The 13,374-nt window shown below is 43.2% G+C and overlaps 1 protein-coding gene across 18 annotated transcripts in view; it reads right to left on the reverse strand.

The window, feature by feature from the left end:
* The window catches only part of LOC138747034 (arf-GAP with dual PH domain-containing protein 1-like), a 160,931-nt gene that overhangs the window by 90,981 nt on the left and 56,576 nt on the right, over nt 1-13,374 (reverse strand). For all 18 annotated transcript variants that reach the window (XM_069905895.1, XM_069905896.1, XM_069905910.1 and 15 more), the window contains 3 exons: nt 11,738-11,868; nt 9,505-9,596; nt 2,962-3,044 (listed from right to left, as the gene is read on the reverse strand). In XM_069905895.1, coding sequence (XP_069761996.1) covers nt 2,962-3,044; nt 9,505-9,596; nt 11,738-11,868 — 306 coding nt within the window. The remainder of the gene's footprint in view (nt 1-2,961; nt 3,045-9,504; nt 9,597-11,737; nt 11,869-13,374) is intronic.

A 13,374-nucleotide genomic window follows, 5' to 3' on the forward strand; every position in this document is an offset into this window, starting at 1 on the left:
GACCACCTCCAACACTAGCACATTCTTCCTCAGAATCGAGGCTCAAAACTGCTCACAATGCTCCAAATGTGGTCTGTCCAACACCCTCCAAAGCCTCAGCATCACATCTTTGCTTTTATGTTCCTAGTCCCCTCAAAACAAAAGTTGACATTGCATTTGTCTTCCATACCACTGACTAAATCTTCAAGTTAACCTTTAGGGAATCCTTCACGAGGACTCCCAAGACCCTTTGGACCTCCGTTTTCCCCATTTAGAAAATAACCAACATCTTTCTTCCTTCTACAAAAGTGCAGGACCCTACGCTGTATTCTATCTCCACTCTTTTGCCCGTTCTCCCAACCTGTCCAAGGATTTCTGCTTCCTCAGCACCATCTGTCCCTTCACCTATCTTTGTATTATTTCCAAACTTGGCCACAAAGCTCTCAATTCCATCATTCAAATCATCGTCATACAATAGGAAAAGTAGTGGGCCCAACCCTGAACCCTGCAGAACGCCACTCAATCACTGCAGAGAGCCAGAAAAGGCCCCTTTTATCCCCACTCTTTCCCTTCTGCCAGTTGGCCAATCTTTAAATTAAATTTTAAATTTAGACAGGCCATTTCAGCCCCATGAGCTCGTGCCGCCCAATTTACACCCAATTAACCTACACTACAGGTACGTTTCGAACAGTGGGAGGAAACTGAAGCCCCCGGGAAAAACCCAGGCAGACACGAGGAGAACATAGACTCCTTAGAAACAGGACGGGATTTGAACTCTGGTCCCGATCATTGGTGTTGCACTAACCGATTTACATCTTTTCTGCAATAAGACGGGCTGCAATCTTGTTTAGTTTTGTAATTTGCAACATTTTGTCAAAGGACCTCTGAATATCCAAGTAAACAAAACTGGGGGGTGGGGGGGGGGTACGGTTAGTGCAACACTATTACAGGTTTGAATCCTGCGCTGCCCCTAAGGAGTTTGTACGTTCTCCCTGTGTCTTTGTGGGTTTCCTCCTGGTGCTTCGGTTACCTCCCACTCCAAAACAAACTGGAGATTGCAGGCTAATTGATGTATTTGGGCAACATGGGGTTGTGGGCTGGAAGGGCGTGTAACTATGCTGTATGTCTAAATTAAAAATTTTAATTCTCCTTTGTCCTGTGTTTTACTTACTCAAAGAATTCCAAGACCTCCTCTGAAGGAAACCATGCTGACTTTGGCCTGCTTTGTCATGTGCTTTCAAGTACCCTGAAACATAATAATGAACTCTAGAATCTAACCATTGAAGTCACAGGTGATCTGGGCTAGAATCTCCTGTTGTTTCTTCTCTACCTTCCTAAAGAGTAGAGTGGCATTTTCAATTTTCCAGTCATCTGGAATTATTTCCGTCTCTTGTGATTCTTGAAAAATCATCACTAATGCATTCACAATCTCCTGAACTACATCTTTCAGAAACCTGGGGTGTAGTCATTCTGGTCCAGGTGATTTATTCACCTGCAATTTCTCAAACACCATCTCCTTAGAAATAGTGAGTATATTCAATTTTGTCCCCTCTTCCAATTATGCTGAACTGACTCTCTCCAATTTTGACTCATCTGATTAAGGGAATTGGTCCTTTTTATTTATTCGATGTGAAACACTCTGGGATTCGAGAGGGTGCTGAGGGCAAGAAGAGTTCGTGATGGGCCTTGGGCACTGAAGGCTTCCGGATCCTATCGGAGGTTCAGATCTGGAGCTCGGGTTGCCGATGGATTGAACAGGGGTCTGTGTGGCTGCAGAGGCGGCGGGAGGTACTGGAGGCGAATCCACAGACACATAGTGACTCTGAAGGGACTCTCTTTTGCTTCTCTTTATAATCACACAGTAAGGGACAGTCTTTACTCAGAGGCATGGCAGCTTTTTGCTTACACCTTGAAGAAGAGCTCAAGGCCAAAACGTCGGTAATATATCTTTACCGCCTATGATTTCTGCAAGACCGGCTAAGTACCTCCAGCATTTTTGTGTTTTTAATACTAATGGCAACTCTTTGACTGCCTTACAGCAGGAAAAAGTTAAAGTCCATCATGAATGTTATATTTCTTACTTATTATTCAGTGACAATAAAAGGATCTTTGAATCTCAATTTTAAACACTTCAGCCTCCTCCATTCCAAAGAAAACAAATCTAACTAATCCAAATGCAATCTTCCTCGCCAATATTTCCCCCAAATGTGCCTTCCTCGCCTTTTGCAAGTTTCTACAGCCCGAGGTTTCAAAGATTCTTGTAGCTTTGAATGAATGAAGTTTATCACCATTTACAGACGAAATTACTTGCTGCAGCTTCCCAAGTACATAAGATAGACAGTATTAGACAATAGACAATAGGAGCTGGAGTAGATGAAAATCCTGTCGCAATTCAGTTAAACAGCTCCCTTTGAAGAAATCTCTTAAATTAATCTCAAAGATAAAACGGCCAGACATTATACATGGTATCAAATTTTCAAAGTATGCTATTGGCAACTGAATGAGGTTCATCAGAGCTGTAACTTATATATTGGCTATGATTTCAAAGTAATTAAAAATTACAAGATCAGTAAATCCAGAACTACATGGTCCAAAGACAAGAATACAAGTCTAGCAGCTGGACTTTATTAATTCATTTGCATTAATAAATATAGCAATAATGGTGACTACAAAATGACAAGATCATAAAAGTGCCTCTGGCTCGTGAATGCCCTTTAAGGACATCTGCCTTTCACCTCCCTTCAGTACACGAGTTCATGCCTTCAGCAATTTTAAGATCAACTTTGATCACGCTCTGCAATGTCAAAGGATCTGCATTAAATGCTGGCCCTGAGCAAATTTGGCTTATGAGAGATAATACACCAATCAAGCTCTATGATCCAACTAGTGCAAACCATCGGAAGGGAGAGTAAACGAAAGGTGGTTTGATGGAACGTAATCGGCAGAACCAGCTTCTGTCACAGTTAAAATAACCTTTCTTACCTGCTGAGTAAGGCTCCTGTTTCTCAACGCAGATGAATTCCTTTCTCTCGTATTTGGCGCGAACCCACTGTTCCCGAAGCACTCTGGGAAGCAGAAAGCGGGAGACAAATTTAGAAAATCCCACAAGGAATGCCTCTGTTCCTCCTCCCAAGCCCAAAATGGCTATGCATTTCATCAGCTCCTGCCAGCTATTAGTCTGCATCTTTCTTTGGTCATTAGCTATTTTACTTCCTCCTCTAGCACACTCTTCACCAGTATAAAATAATGCAAAGCATTTATATATATACATAGCAGATCCTGTGGAGTCACTATTACACCCTCAGGCCATTTTGGCCCATGAGTCCCTGCTGCCCAATTTACACTCACCCATTAACCCACACCCCCTTGTACATTTGAATAGTGGGAGGAAACTGGAGCCCCTGGGAAAAACTCATGCGGACACGGGGAGAGCGTACAGACAGTGCAGGATTTGAACCCAGGTCCCGAACACTGGCATTGTAAAGGTGTTGCATTAACCAGTACGCCATCTTCCTCTTAAAACTCCTGACTTTCTCATTAAACTTTTATAAAATGCATCTTTTTGAATGTCTCTGACATGAAAAAGATTCAAAATCTACCAAATCTAAACAATCTAACATTTTGGAACAGTAAAGCAATAAATATGCTTCAATAAATTCAACTATTCTCATTCCTTGATTTTTGAATGGGATGTGCTCCTGGAAATCCTATTTAATTCTAAAAAATTTAGACAACGTAGTCACTTCAGGCCCAGGAGCCCTTGCCGACCAAATACCCCAATTAACCTACAGCCCCATATGTTTTGGAGGGTGGGAGGAAACCGGAGAGCCTGGAGGAGACCCACGCAGACACGGGGAGAAGGTACAAACTCCTTAAGGATAGCGCCGGATTTGAATCCAGGTCACTGAACTGTAAAAGCACTGAGCTAACTGCTAAACTAACTATGCCACCATTTAAAACACTGTTCTGCTTGTGAAATCTATTTTGAGCAAGTGTAGAGGCTGGTGTGCCGTCTGTTGTAATGAAGAAAATACTTCATAAATTAAAAGATGCATTCCAAAGAGACAATGACGTTCTGATGAAAACGCTTAAATTGAACACGTGACTTGAGAAATTCATATCATTTCCCCAACAAAATTTGATACAACATCTAAGGAGGCCAATCTGCTCATTGGAGCAATCCACCAGTTCCATTTCTCCACTGGTCCTTTCGCTATAGCTTTGCTACTTGTTCATATGTCCATTTTGATCCATTGTTACGGTCATATACTTACCTTTGCCGGGATCAGTGCCAGCCGCCGCCGATGAAGCAAGCAATGCGACACGCGGGGGGATAATAGCACACATATGTGGGTGGGTTAAGCGTCAGAATTGGGGTGATGAACCTCAGATGCAGGAGGAGGAAGAGAGTGAAAATGTCAGGAACACCTGTGTGGCAGTGAGTCAATGAGAAGGTCAGAGGAGTTTAGCTGGGTGGTGTTTTGGGAGTTGAAGAATACAATGTCGTGTCTAGTGCAGTGGTTCTCAACCTTTTTCTTTCCACTCTCATACCACTTTAAGTATTCTCTATGCCATCGGTGCTCTGTGATTAGTAAGGGATTGCTTAAGGTGGTATGTGGGTAGAAAGAAAAAGTTTGAAAACTACTGTTTTAATCATCCCCAATTGACTCGTTATGTGCACGGTTTCATAACTCCAAAGGAAATTGGCCAATGACAATTTTTCTCAAGCCAAATATTTCAGTAACAATTGGGTCTAGAGCAGGGATTCTCAACCTTCCCTTCCTGATGGCATAGGGATTACTTAAGGTGGTATGCGAGTGGAAAGAAAAAAGTTGAGAACCACTGGTCTAGTGAATAATAAAAAGAAAGTCGACTTCATGCTGTGCAGAAATAAAGGAGTGAGTGTATTCTTTTTGTTTGTAAGCTGTGGTAAGTTAGTGCCATTACACCATATCAAGTTCATTGGCACACACACCAAAGATGCAGTGACAGAGCCTGTTTCGTGGGCAGGCCAGTTAAACAACATCTCATACAAGACAGACTCAAAGTGTAGAGTTCCACAGTGAGGTCGGTTGGGACGGACCAAAGGCAGCATCATTTTATTATCCTGAGGCTCATTCAAGGGCCTGATAATGACAGGAAAGAAACGGTTGAATCTGGTGGTGCATGACCCCATACTTGTGAATCTTCTTCCTGATGGGAATGGGGAGAACAAAGCATGACTGGGGTGGAATGAGTCTTTTAACTTGCTGGTTCTTTTCCCCAAAGTGTAGATGAACAATTTGCAATAGCCTACAGTAGTGAGTAATCTAGAGCAGCCAATTAACCTTCAGTATATCTCTGTGGAGGAAACTGGATCTCTTGTGACTTTGAAGATTTCCCATTTTATTTCTAATTTCTGCACAAATATTCTTGTAGGTGAGAGTGAAAGATTTGAAGCATTGGGATCCATAATCAAAATGCTTCATTCCCTATATTAAGAAAGGGGTTTAAAAGACAATGCAGCAAAAGGATTTCTAGTTAATTAGACACACGTCGCCCATCCACATGGAAATATTTATCAAAAAATTTAACTCAACTAGCAAAGGTCAAACGCAGTGTTTTATGAAGTACCTTCCCACCACGTTGCATTTCTAAAGAGCACATTTCAGAGTTAGGTTTGTAAAAAGTCAAGTTTGGTAAAGCTGAGAGAGCTCGGCCCAATGTGTTGAGTTGCTTTTGGTCCAAAACATAGGCTTCACATTAATAATGTGAAATCATGACTGTTCCCTTAAACAGAACAATGGATAATAAACAATTCTGCACTACTTCCTCTTTCAACACTCCCGTCACATAAGTAGGGTCTCACAGCAGTTACTGCATGCTGTAACAATCCAAGCCCCACGGTAATCAGACACAGATGGTGTGTCATACAGCACCCATGCTAGGCCCCATTCAATGTGCCAGGCTTTGCTTACAATTCTTGTCAGGAAATGCTTTACTACAGGATAAAGCATTTCATATGAATGACTGCATATTCCAAATAATTCAATGAACATTCCACAATTGAAATGTATTTTAGCCTTCACACACGAACTGTCCATACTGTTGGCAAATCGATTTTAACTGGTTTCTCCTGCCCATGTCTGAATGAGAATATGCATCTGCACGGTGCCTTCAGATCTCAGGAAATTTAATCACTGTTGTACTGAAGGAACTGGAACATCTCAAATGCAGCAAAAACAGAGATGCATTGGTCTTGCAGCGTCCATAGAAGGTAACGATAGATTATTGATGTTTATTACTGATGTTTCAGGCCAAAACCCTTCCTCAAGGTAACTTTGATATCTTGAAGAAGGACCAAGGCCTGAAACATCAGTAATATACATATCTTTATCTACCATGGATGCTGTGAGACCAGCTGAGCTCCTCCAACTTCTTTGTGTCGTTCTCCCCATCTCAAGCCCAGCAATCAGTTTATGAAGTCATTAGCCAGGTTATCAGGGAGACGACCTTCAAAGCAATGCCTTGGATTCTTGAGGATCCACCTGGGAGTACAAACAGGATTTTGCTTTTGTGCCTCCTTGCTCGTCCCAACGTTCCATCTCCTTCAGCCAACCACCTGACTACATGCAGCTAATAACCCCCTAGAACTAGTAGGCAGACTCAATCCTGACCTGTTGCACATCCCTGATTGTATCTGTCATGCTTACTGCTGCCCAAGGCTTTGACCTATTCCTGTCCTAGACCCCTAATCTCAAGGATCCTCACCACCTACACCATGCCCACTTCACACTGCTACCTTTGGGAAGGAGGATCAGGAGCCTGAAGATGAACACCCAATGGTCCAAAAACAGCTTCTTCCCCTTCACCATCACATTTCTGAATGGACATTGATCCTATGGAGACTACCTCACTTTTTCCTCTACTTTTGCACTAATTTATTTTTTAAAATGTAATTTATAGCAATTTTGGCACCTGTATTGCTGCCGTAAAACAACAAATTTCCTGACACACGTTCAAGACAATAAATTCTGATTCCGAACTTTCTCTGCATGCTCTCTTTCCTCTCAGTCTTCCCTAAAAAACTGTGATCTTTGGATCATCTTCCCCAACATTTGCATATGTAGATCAGTGTCAAATTTAGTTTGGCAATGTTCCTGAGAACTGCCCTCAGATACTTTTTGCTACACATTAATTATTTGCAAGTAACTGCACTGCAGTAAAGCAGAACAACTTCACTCAGTTGTTGCCGATGGCCCATAAACAGTCCAAGACAGAGATCTTCCAAGTCCATTCGCAGCAGGCCACCGTCTTTATTTAGCACTTGCAATGTTCAATGAGAAGTCCAGGGGGAAACTGCAGGAAATCATCTAGCGAGTTGGAAGTGAGCTATTGATTAATCATTTTTGTTATTTCAAATGAACATTTCCAGCTGTGGCAAGTTACTTATTGAAGTTGGAAGATCAAAATCTGATATAGGCCTTGTGACAGTGTCAAAGTCCTTGTTGGTTTTGATGCTCAGATCACACGACCAGAAATAAAAAGGGAGCCAAACATTCCCTTCAACCAATTCTCCCTGTCGGCAGGAATGCTAAAAGGAAGTGTAAAGATATATATATATATTTTTTTTTTTAAAAAGTACCTAGTTGACACATTCTTGGAATGTCCCAATGTGGAGCGCGTCAAAAGAATCAAAGGCTTGTCGATCCAAACCAAGGGTTTTATTAACTAGAAGACTGGAGTGTATCACAAGTAGGTTGAACAGTCCAGAATGATCTTATCTGGCTAGGAGCAACCCTTTAAAACCTGCCAGTAGGCGTGGCTATGCTCTCAGCCAATCACAGTCATCCTACACTACAATCTGAACATAAACACATTGGTGATAGAATCTGTACTATCACATTCACCCCTTCTTTGAGAACTGACCCTGGGGTGGATGGAGGGCTGTAAAAAGAAAAAGAAAAAAAAAGGGCCCGGTGGAGGTTGGGGGCTGTACCGGTCAGGGGACTGACCATCTGGCATGACCGCCATGGTGCTGGGATTGCAGTTGCTGGAGTCGTGTCGCCGGCAGGCTCGTCGGATGCAGCAACTGCTTCACTCAATTCCCCAACGACGTTGTCGACAGTCTGGCCTGAGCTGGTGGGGTTGTGCTGGTCTCCCTGTTCAAGCACATGACCTGGGGGAGAAGGATTTGGGGGAGGTTGGGTTGGAAGCACTGGTGGGCCTGATCTGGCTTGGGCAAGGTCCCGTACCGAGACTTTGTCCTCCCGCTCATCCGGGTACTCAATATAGGCATAATGCGGGTTCACATGGAGCAGAATCACTCGGTTAACCAAGGGGTCATTCTTTGAGTACCGGACGTGGCGTCGCAGGAGGACCGGCCCGGGAACCGTGAGCCACACCAGTATGGTTGTTCCCAATTCGGATTTCCTCAGGAAAGAGAACATCCTTTCATGGGGGGTGTGGGGGGGGTGGCATTTGTCGCGGTGCATAGGAGGGAGCGGATGGAGTGTAGGGCACTAGTGAGCATGTCCTGCCAGCGAGAGGTGGGGAGACCTTTGGACCGGAGGGCAAGCGTAACCGCTTTCCAGACGGTGGTATTCTCTCTTTCGACCTGCCCATTGCCCTTAGTGCCTGAATATAAGCTCTACAGGACTCACCGGGCTGTTGCCTCCTTGTAGCAAGTTTGTACTGAGCATAGACCCGGTCACTCATAGAGCCCTATCAGCACCTTCATGGCTGTGGCGTAAATGGTCGCGTCCTGGACTCTCTGGTAGACTCTCAGGGACACCATAGTCATCAATATTAGTAGTCGCTGGCTGTCCTCTATCACGGCAGGGTCAGAGAGCTGTAAGTATGTTTCGAAGCACCTCACCCAGTGCTTAAAGTCATTCAAGGCTGTAGCCGACTATGGTCGATGTCGAGGCGTTCCAGCTGTAGCATACGCTCCAAAACTTTCTAGTTAACAAAATTGTAGAGCGCCTCGAAAGAATCAAAGGCTTGTTGATCCAAACTAAGGCTTTTATTAACTAGAAGATTGGAGCATATCACATGTAGGTCGACCAGTCCAGAATGACCTGGTCTGGCTAGGAGCAACCCTTCAAGACCTGCCAGCGGGCGTGTCTACGCGCTCAGCCTATCACAGCCATCCTACACTACCAATATACACATACACATGGGTGACAGAATCCGTACTTTCACATCCAACTTGCTTCTAAAATCAATGAATTTATTTAAAGTGTCGTTACTTTTGCAAAATAAAATAAACACAGCTAAATGATGCACAGAAAACTCCCTCAAGTACCAGTAAAATGAATGACCATATTATCTACTTTATTGGGGTACATTAATAAGTCTCCCCTGCTATACTTCAATTGAATCTTTTACATCCATCTGACAAGACTATTAACCTTTCCTGGTATAACCTATCATCTGAAAGATGGACCAAAAAAAAAATCAGTTAATGTCTGAAGAAATCTCCCACCGATAGTGAGTCATCAATATCATTTAAAAAAACAGATTACTTATCAATTGCTTACTTACTGGCAATCTGTAAATGTTGGTCTGTAATAAAATGGTGGCAACTTTGATTCATATTTTGCTTTAGCTAGGTTGTTCCCATTGGAGGTCATAAACTAAGAGAAAAAAAAGCAGAGCTTGAATCAATTGGTGATTTTAATTCAGAAACACATGGGTTCTGAAAAACCTCATGAATTATTGAGGCACACTTTCAGTCATTTCCAGTTTTCTCTTTGAATTGGTTTATGGGACTTTCTATCAGTCAACTCCTGTTAGCATGAACTCTTGGTGACAATGTCACATGACCTCTTACTGCCAACAGTTCAGAACCCTGCACATTCACCGGTCACGCAACCTCATCTCATGGCCAATCAGGAAGATTGACACTGGGCTGTCGGAACAACTTTTTCTCCACCCCCTGGCAATATTTTCATAACCAACAGATTTTTAAAAAATAAGCTTTCAGAAACTTCTTTTGTCATATCCACAGCTTTGTGACAGTTTTCTCAAACTTTGCAACTGAGGGAACACGCTTCAACTCTGCAAGACCGAGAGGAATCTTGGAGGGTTAGAAATGCCAGCATGTAGACAAGTTCAGGCTTGATGTGATGTCCAGAGACAAAAAGCGGCCAACCTTGGATCCAAATCCATATCTGAAAATCTTCACTATTGTAAGGATTAAAGATAACTCGAGTTAAGGTTGTCCCATGTACATGCTGTGTTTTGTGTAACCCAGGGCATCAGTATTTCCAAGTGGCCTTTCCTGGTGCAGGGGCTGAAGAATCGATTAATGGAATCCACTTACATGGGTGCATGTGAGTTGAACAGAAGAACATTTTTTCCTCTCAGTAGCACAGATGGAGAAGATACATCTTGGAACTTTATCTTATTTAAAGATGTCTAAACTTCTTAATCATAGAACATTATAGCATAGAAACAGGCCCTTTGGTCCTCCTAGTCTGTGCCAAACTATTTTTCTGCCTAGTCCCACTGACCTGCCCCAAGTCCATAGCCCTCACATCCCTGTCCAATTAAATTTTAAATGTTAAAATTGAGCCTGAATTCACCCCTTCAGCTGGCAGCTCGTTCCACATTCCCACCACTCTCTGTGTGAAGTGTTTTGAGAAGATGATGACTTTCTTTCACTAAAAACACTTGCATTCTGTTCCAAAAGCACAATCTGCTGGAGAAACTCAGCCAGTCTTCCAGCATCCATAGGAGACAAAGGCATATTGTCGACGTTTTGGGCTCAGGGACAGGTAAGGGTGGTGTGAGTCATGGAAGGGTACCTGCACTGCTGCTCTGGTGGTTGATGTGAGGGAGATGTTATTGAAATAACCTGAGCGAGTACCTGCAGTGCATTATATAGATGGTTCACACTGAAGCCTCAGCAAAGGAGAGATTGAAAGTTTATGGCAGTGGCGTTTATCTTATTTCTGTATGAGGGATAGGTTTTTTTCCACTGATATTAAGTAGCATGGTAAGCGTAGCTGTTAGAACAACGCTGCTACAGCGTCAGCGATTGGGACCATGGATTCGAATCCCACACTATCTGTAAGGAGTTTGTACGCCATCCCCGTGTCTGCATGGGCATCCTCCAGGTGCTCCAGATTCCTCCCACCATCCAAAAAAAATAATCCGGGGTTATAGGTTAATTGGGCAGCAGGGGTTCATGGGCCAAAAGGGCACGTTACTGTGCTGCACGTCTAAATTAAAAAAAAAACAAACCAGAGGACATGGGTTAAGGATGAAAGGGGCAAAGTTTAAGGGGAATTTCACACAGAGAGCAGTGGGGATGTGGTATGAGCTGCCATCTGAAATGGTAAATGCAGGCTCAATTTTAACATTTAAGAAAAATTTGGCCAGGTACATGGATGAGGGCGATGGAATCGGTGCAGGCCAGTGGGATGAGGCAGAATAGTTCGGCGCAGACTAGAAGGGCCTGTTTCAATGCTGTTGTGTTCATTGACTCTATAGTAAAAATCAACCGAGTTGGTAAAGAGAAAAGGACTTTGAATTTATGAGTTCTCACTAACACTAATGTACAACTCAGGAGCAGGATGGAGTAAGCGCCATGTACAATATGCTGTACAATTTGATATTCCATTGAATTCTATGGCAAATACTTCCTTAATGTTCCACCTAATCCTGGCTGGAATAGAATGGACTGTGCTAAACCAGCATCATAACATCTCACTGAGTTCCCAAATCACAGCCAGAGAGAATGTTCGCTATGTTGTGACACGAAGTGACCTACCTGAACTTCGTCATCCTCCCAGGCATCTAACCGAACCGATTTCACTTTACTAACTTGAGGAATATTTCGGTGAATTCCCGAGCAATTTAAACAGATAAAAATTCCAAGGGTGTAGGAAGTCCAGTCGCTATCTGAAAAATAACAGAGATCGAGACGGTTATGCGAGACCCAATTTATCAACGAGAACAGTTATTAAACCATACTCTTTTTTCGTTAGCCAATATCATTTGCTTTCCAAATGGAACCATCATCCTCAAGCAGTAACTTGTGGGTGAGCAACACAGAGGGTGGTGTGATAGTACAGATTCTATCACCAATGTGTCTATGTACAGATGGTAGTGTAGGATGACTGATTGGCTGAGAGCGTAGCCACACCTGCTGGCAGGTCTTAAAGGGTTGCTCCTAGCCAGACCAGGTCATTATGGACTGGTCGACCTACATGTGATATGCTCCAGTCTATTAATTAGTAAAAGCCTTGGTTTGGATCAACAAGCCTTTGATTCTTTCAACGCGTTCTATAGGTGGGGATGAAGGAAGTCATTCATCATGGCTGAAAGAACATTACAACACAGTACAAGCCCTTTGGCTCAATGACGTACCGACCTATACATTCCTAAAAATAAACCCTCCCTACCTCATAACCCTCTATTTTTCTTTTATCCTTGTACCCAAGAGTCTCTTAAATGCCCCCATTGTTCCAGACACCCAGAACTGTCGGTGTAAAAAAAAAAATTACCCCTGATGTCTCCCCTCCTTCCACTTTGTACAGATTCCCTCTAGTGTTTGCTACTCCTGGCCTGGGAAAAAGGTGTTTATCTATGCCTCTCAGAATCTTCTTGATCTCTATTAAGTCATCTTTCATCCATCTTTGCTCCAAAGAGAAAAGTCCCAGCTCTTCTAAAGTACATTTTCCAATCCAGGCAACATCCTGATAAATCTCTTCAGCACCCACTGCATAGCTTCCTGTAATGCTAATCACCATTCTTTGTAACTATTCATTTTTATAGCACGTGGAAATCTCTGACAAGCTTCATTGCTCAACCTGATGTGCCCATACAGGTCACAGAGAGCCACCTACATGAACCACTACAGTCCTCTGGGATGAGAACTCCAATTATTAGTATCAATGATCCATCCATTTCCAAATCTAAATGGCGGGCCCCCTGGACATGATCTTCACCCAATTAATGTAGTAATACAGATTTCAAAAGAACCAAAACAAAGTTACATACACAATGGTTTTCACCCCATCCCAAAAAATCCCCACTCCACACAACCTCGCCCTCCTCAAAAAAATTCATACAGGTACATAATCCTTTATCCGGATCCCTTGGGGGATGAATTTCGGATTTTTCCAGATTTCGGAAAGCCAGATTTAAGCCCACCTGAATTGTGCTGCCATATCCACCCCCTTCCAGTTGCGCTGCTGTCTCTCCCCCCTCTCCCCGCCAGCCCGACTTGCGCTGCCAGTCTCCCACCCCCCCCACCCCCCTCCACTGATGGTCTCTTTCCCCACTTGCCGGATTTTGGAGCTTTCCGGATTTTAGATGTCTGGATAAAGGATTGTGGACTTGACTACAAATCTATACATATAAAAAGGAGAGAGAAAGATAGGAGAGAGTATTTGGATTGCATTG

The sequence above is a fragment of the Narcine bancroftii genome, chromosome 12 (assembly GCF_036971445.1).
Source record: "Narcine bancroftii isolate sNarBan1 chromosome 12, sNarBan1.hap1, whole genome shotgun sequence".
Classification (NCBI taxonomy): Eukaryota; Metazoa; Chordata; class Chondrichthyes; order Torpediniformes; family Narcinidae; genus Narcine; species Narcine bancroftii.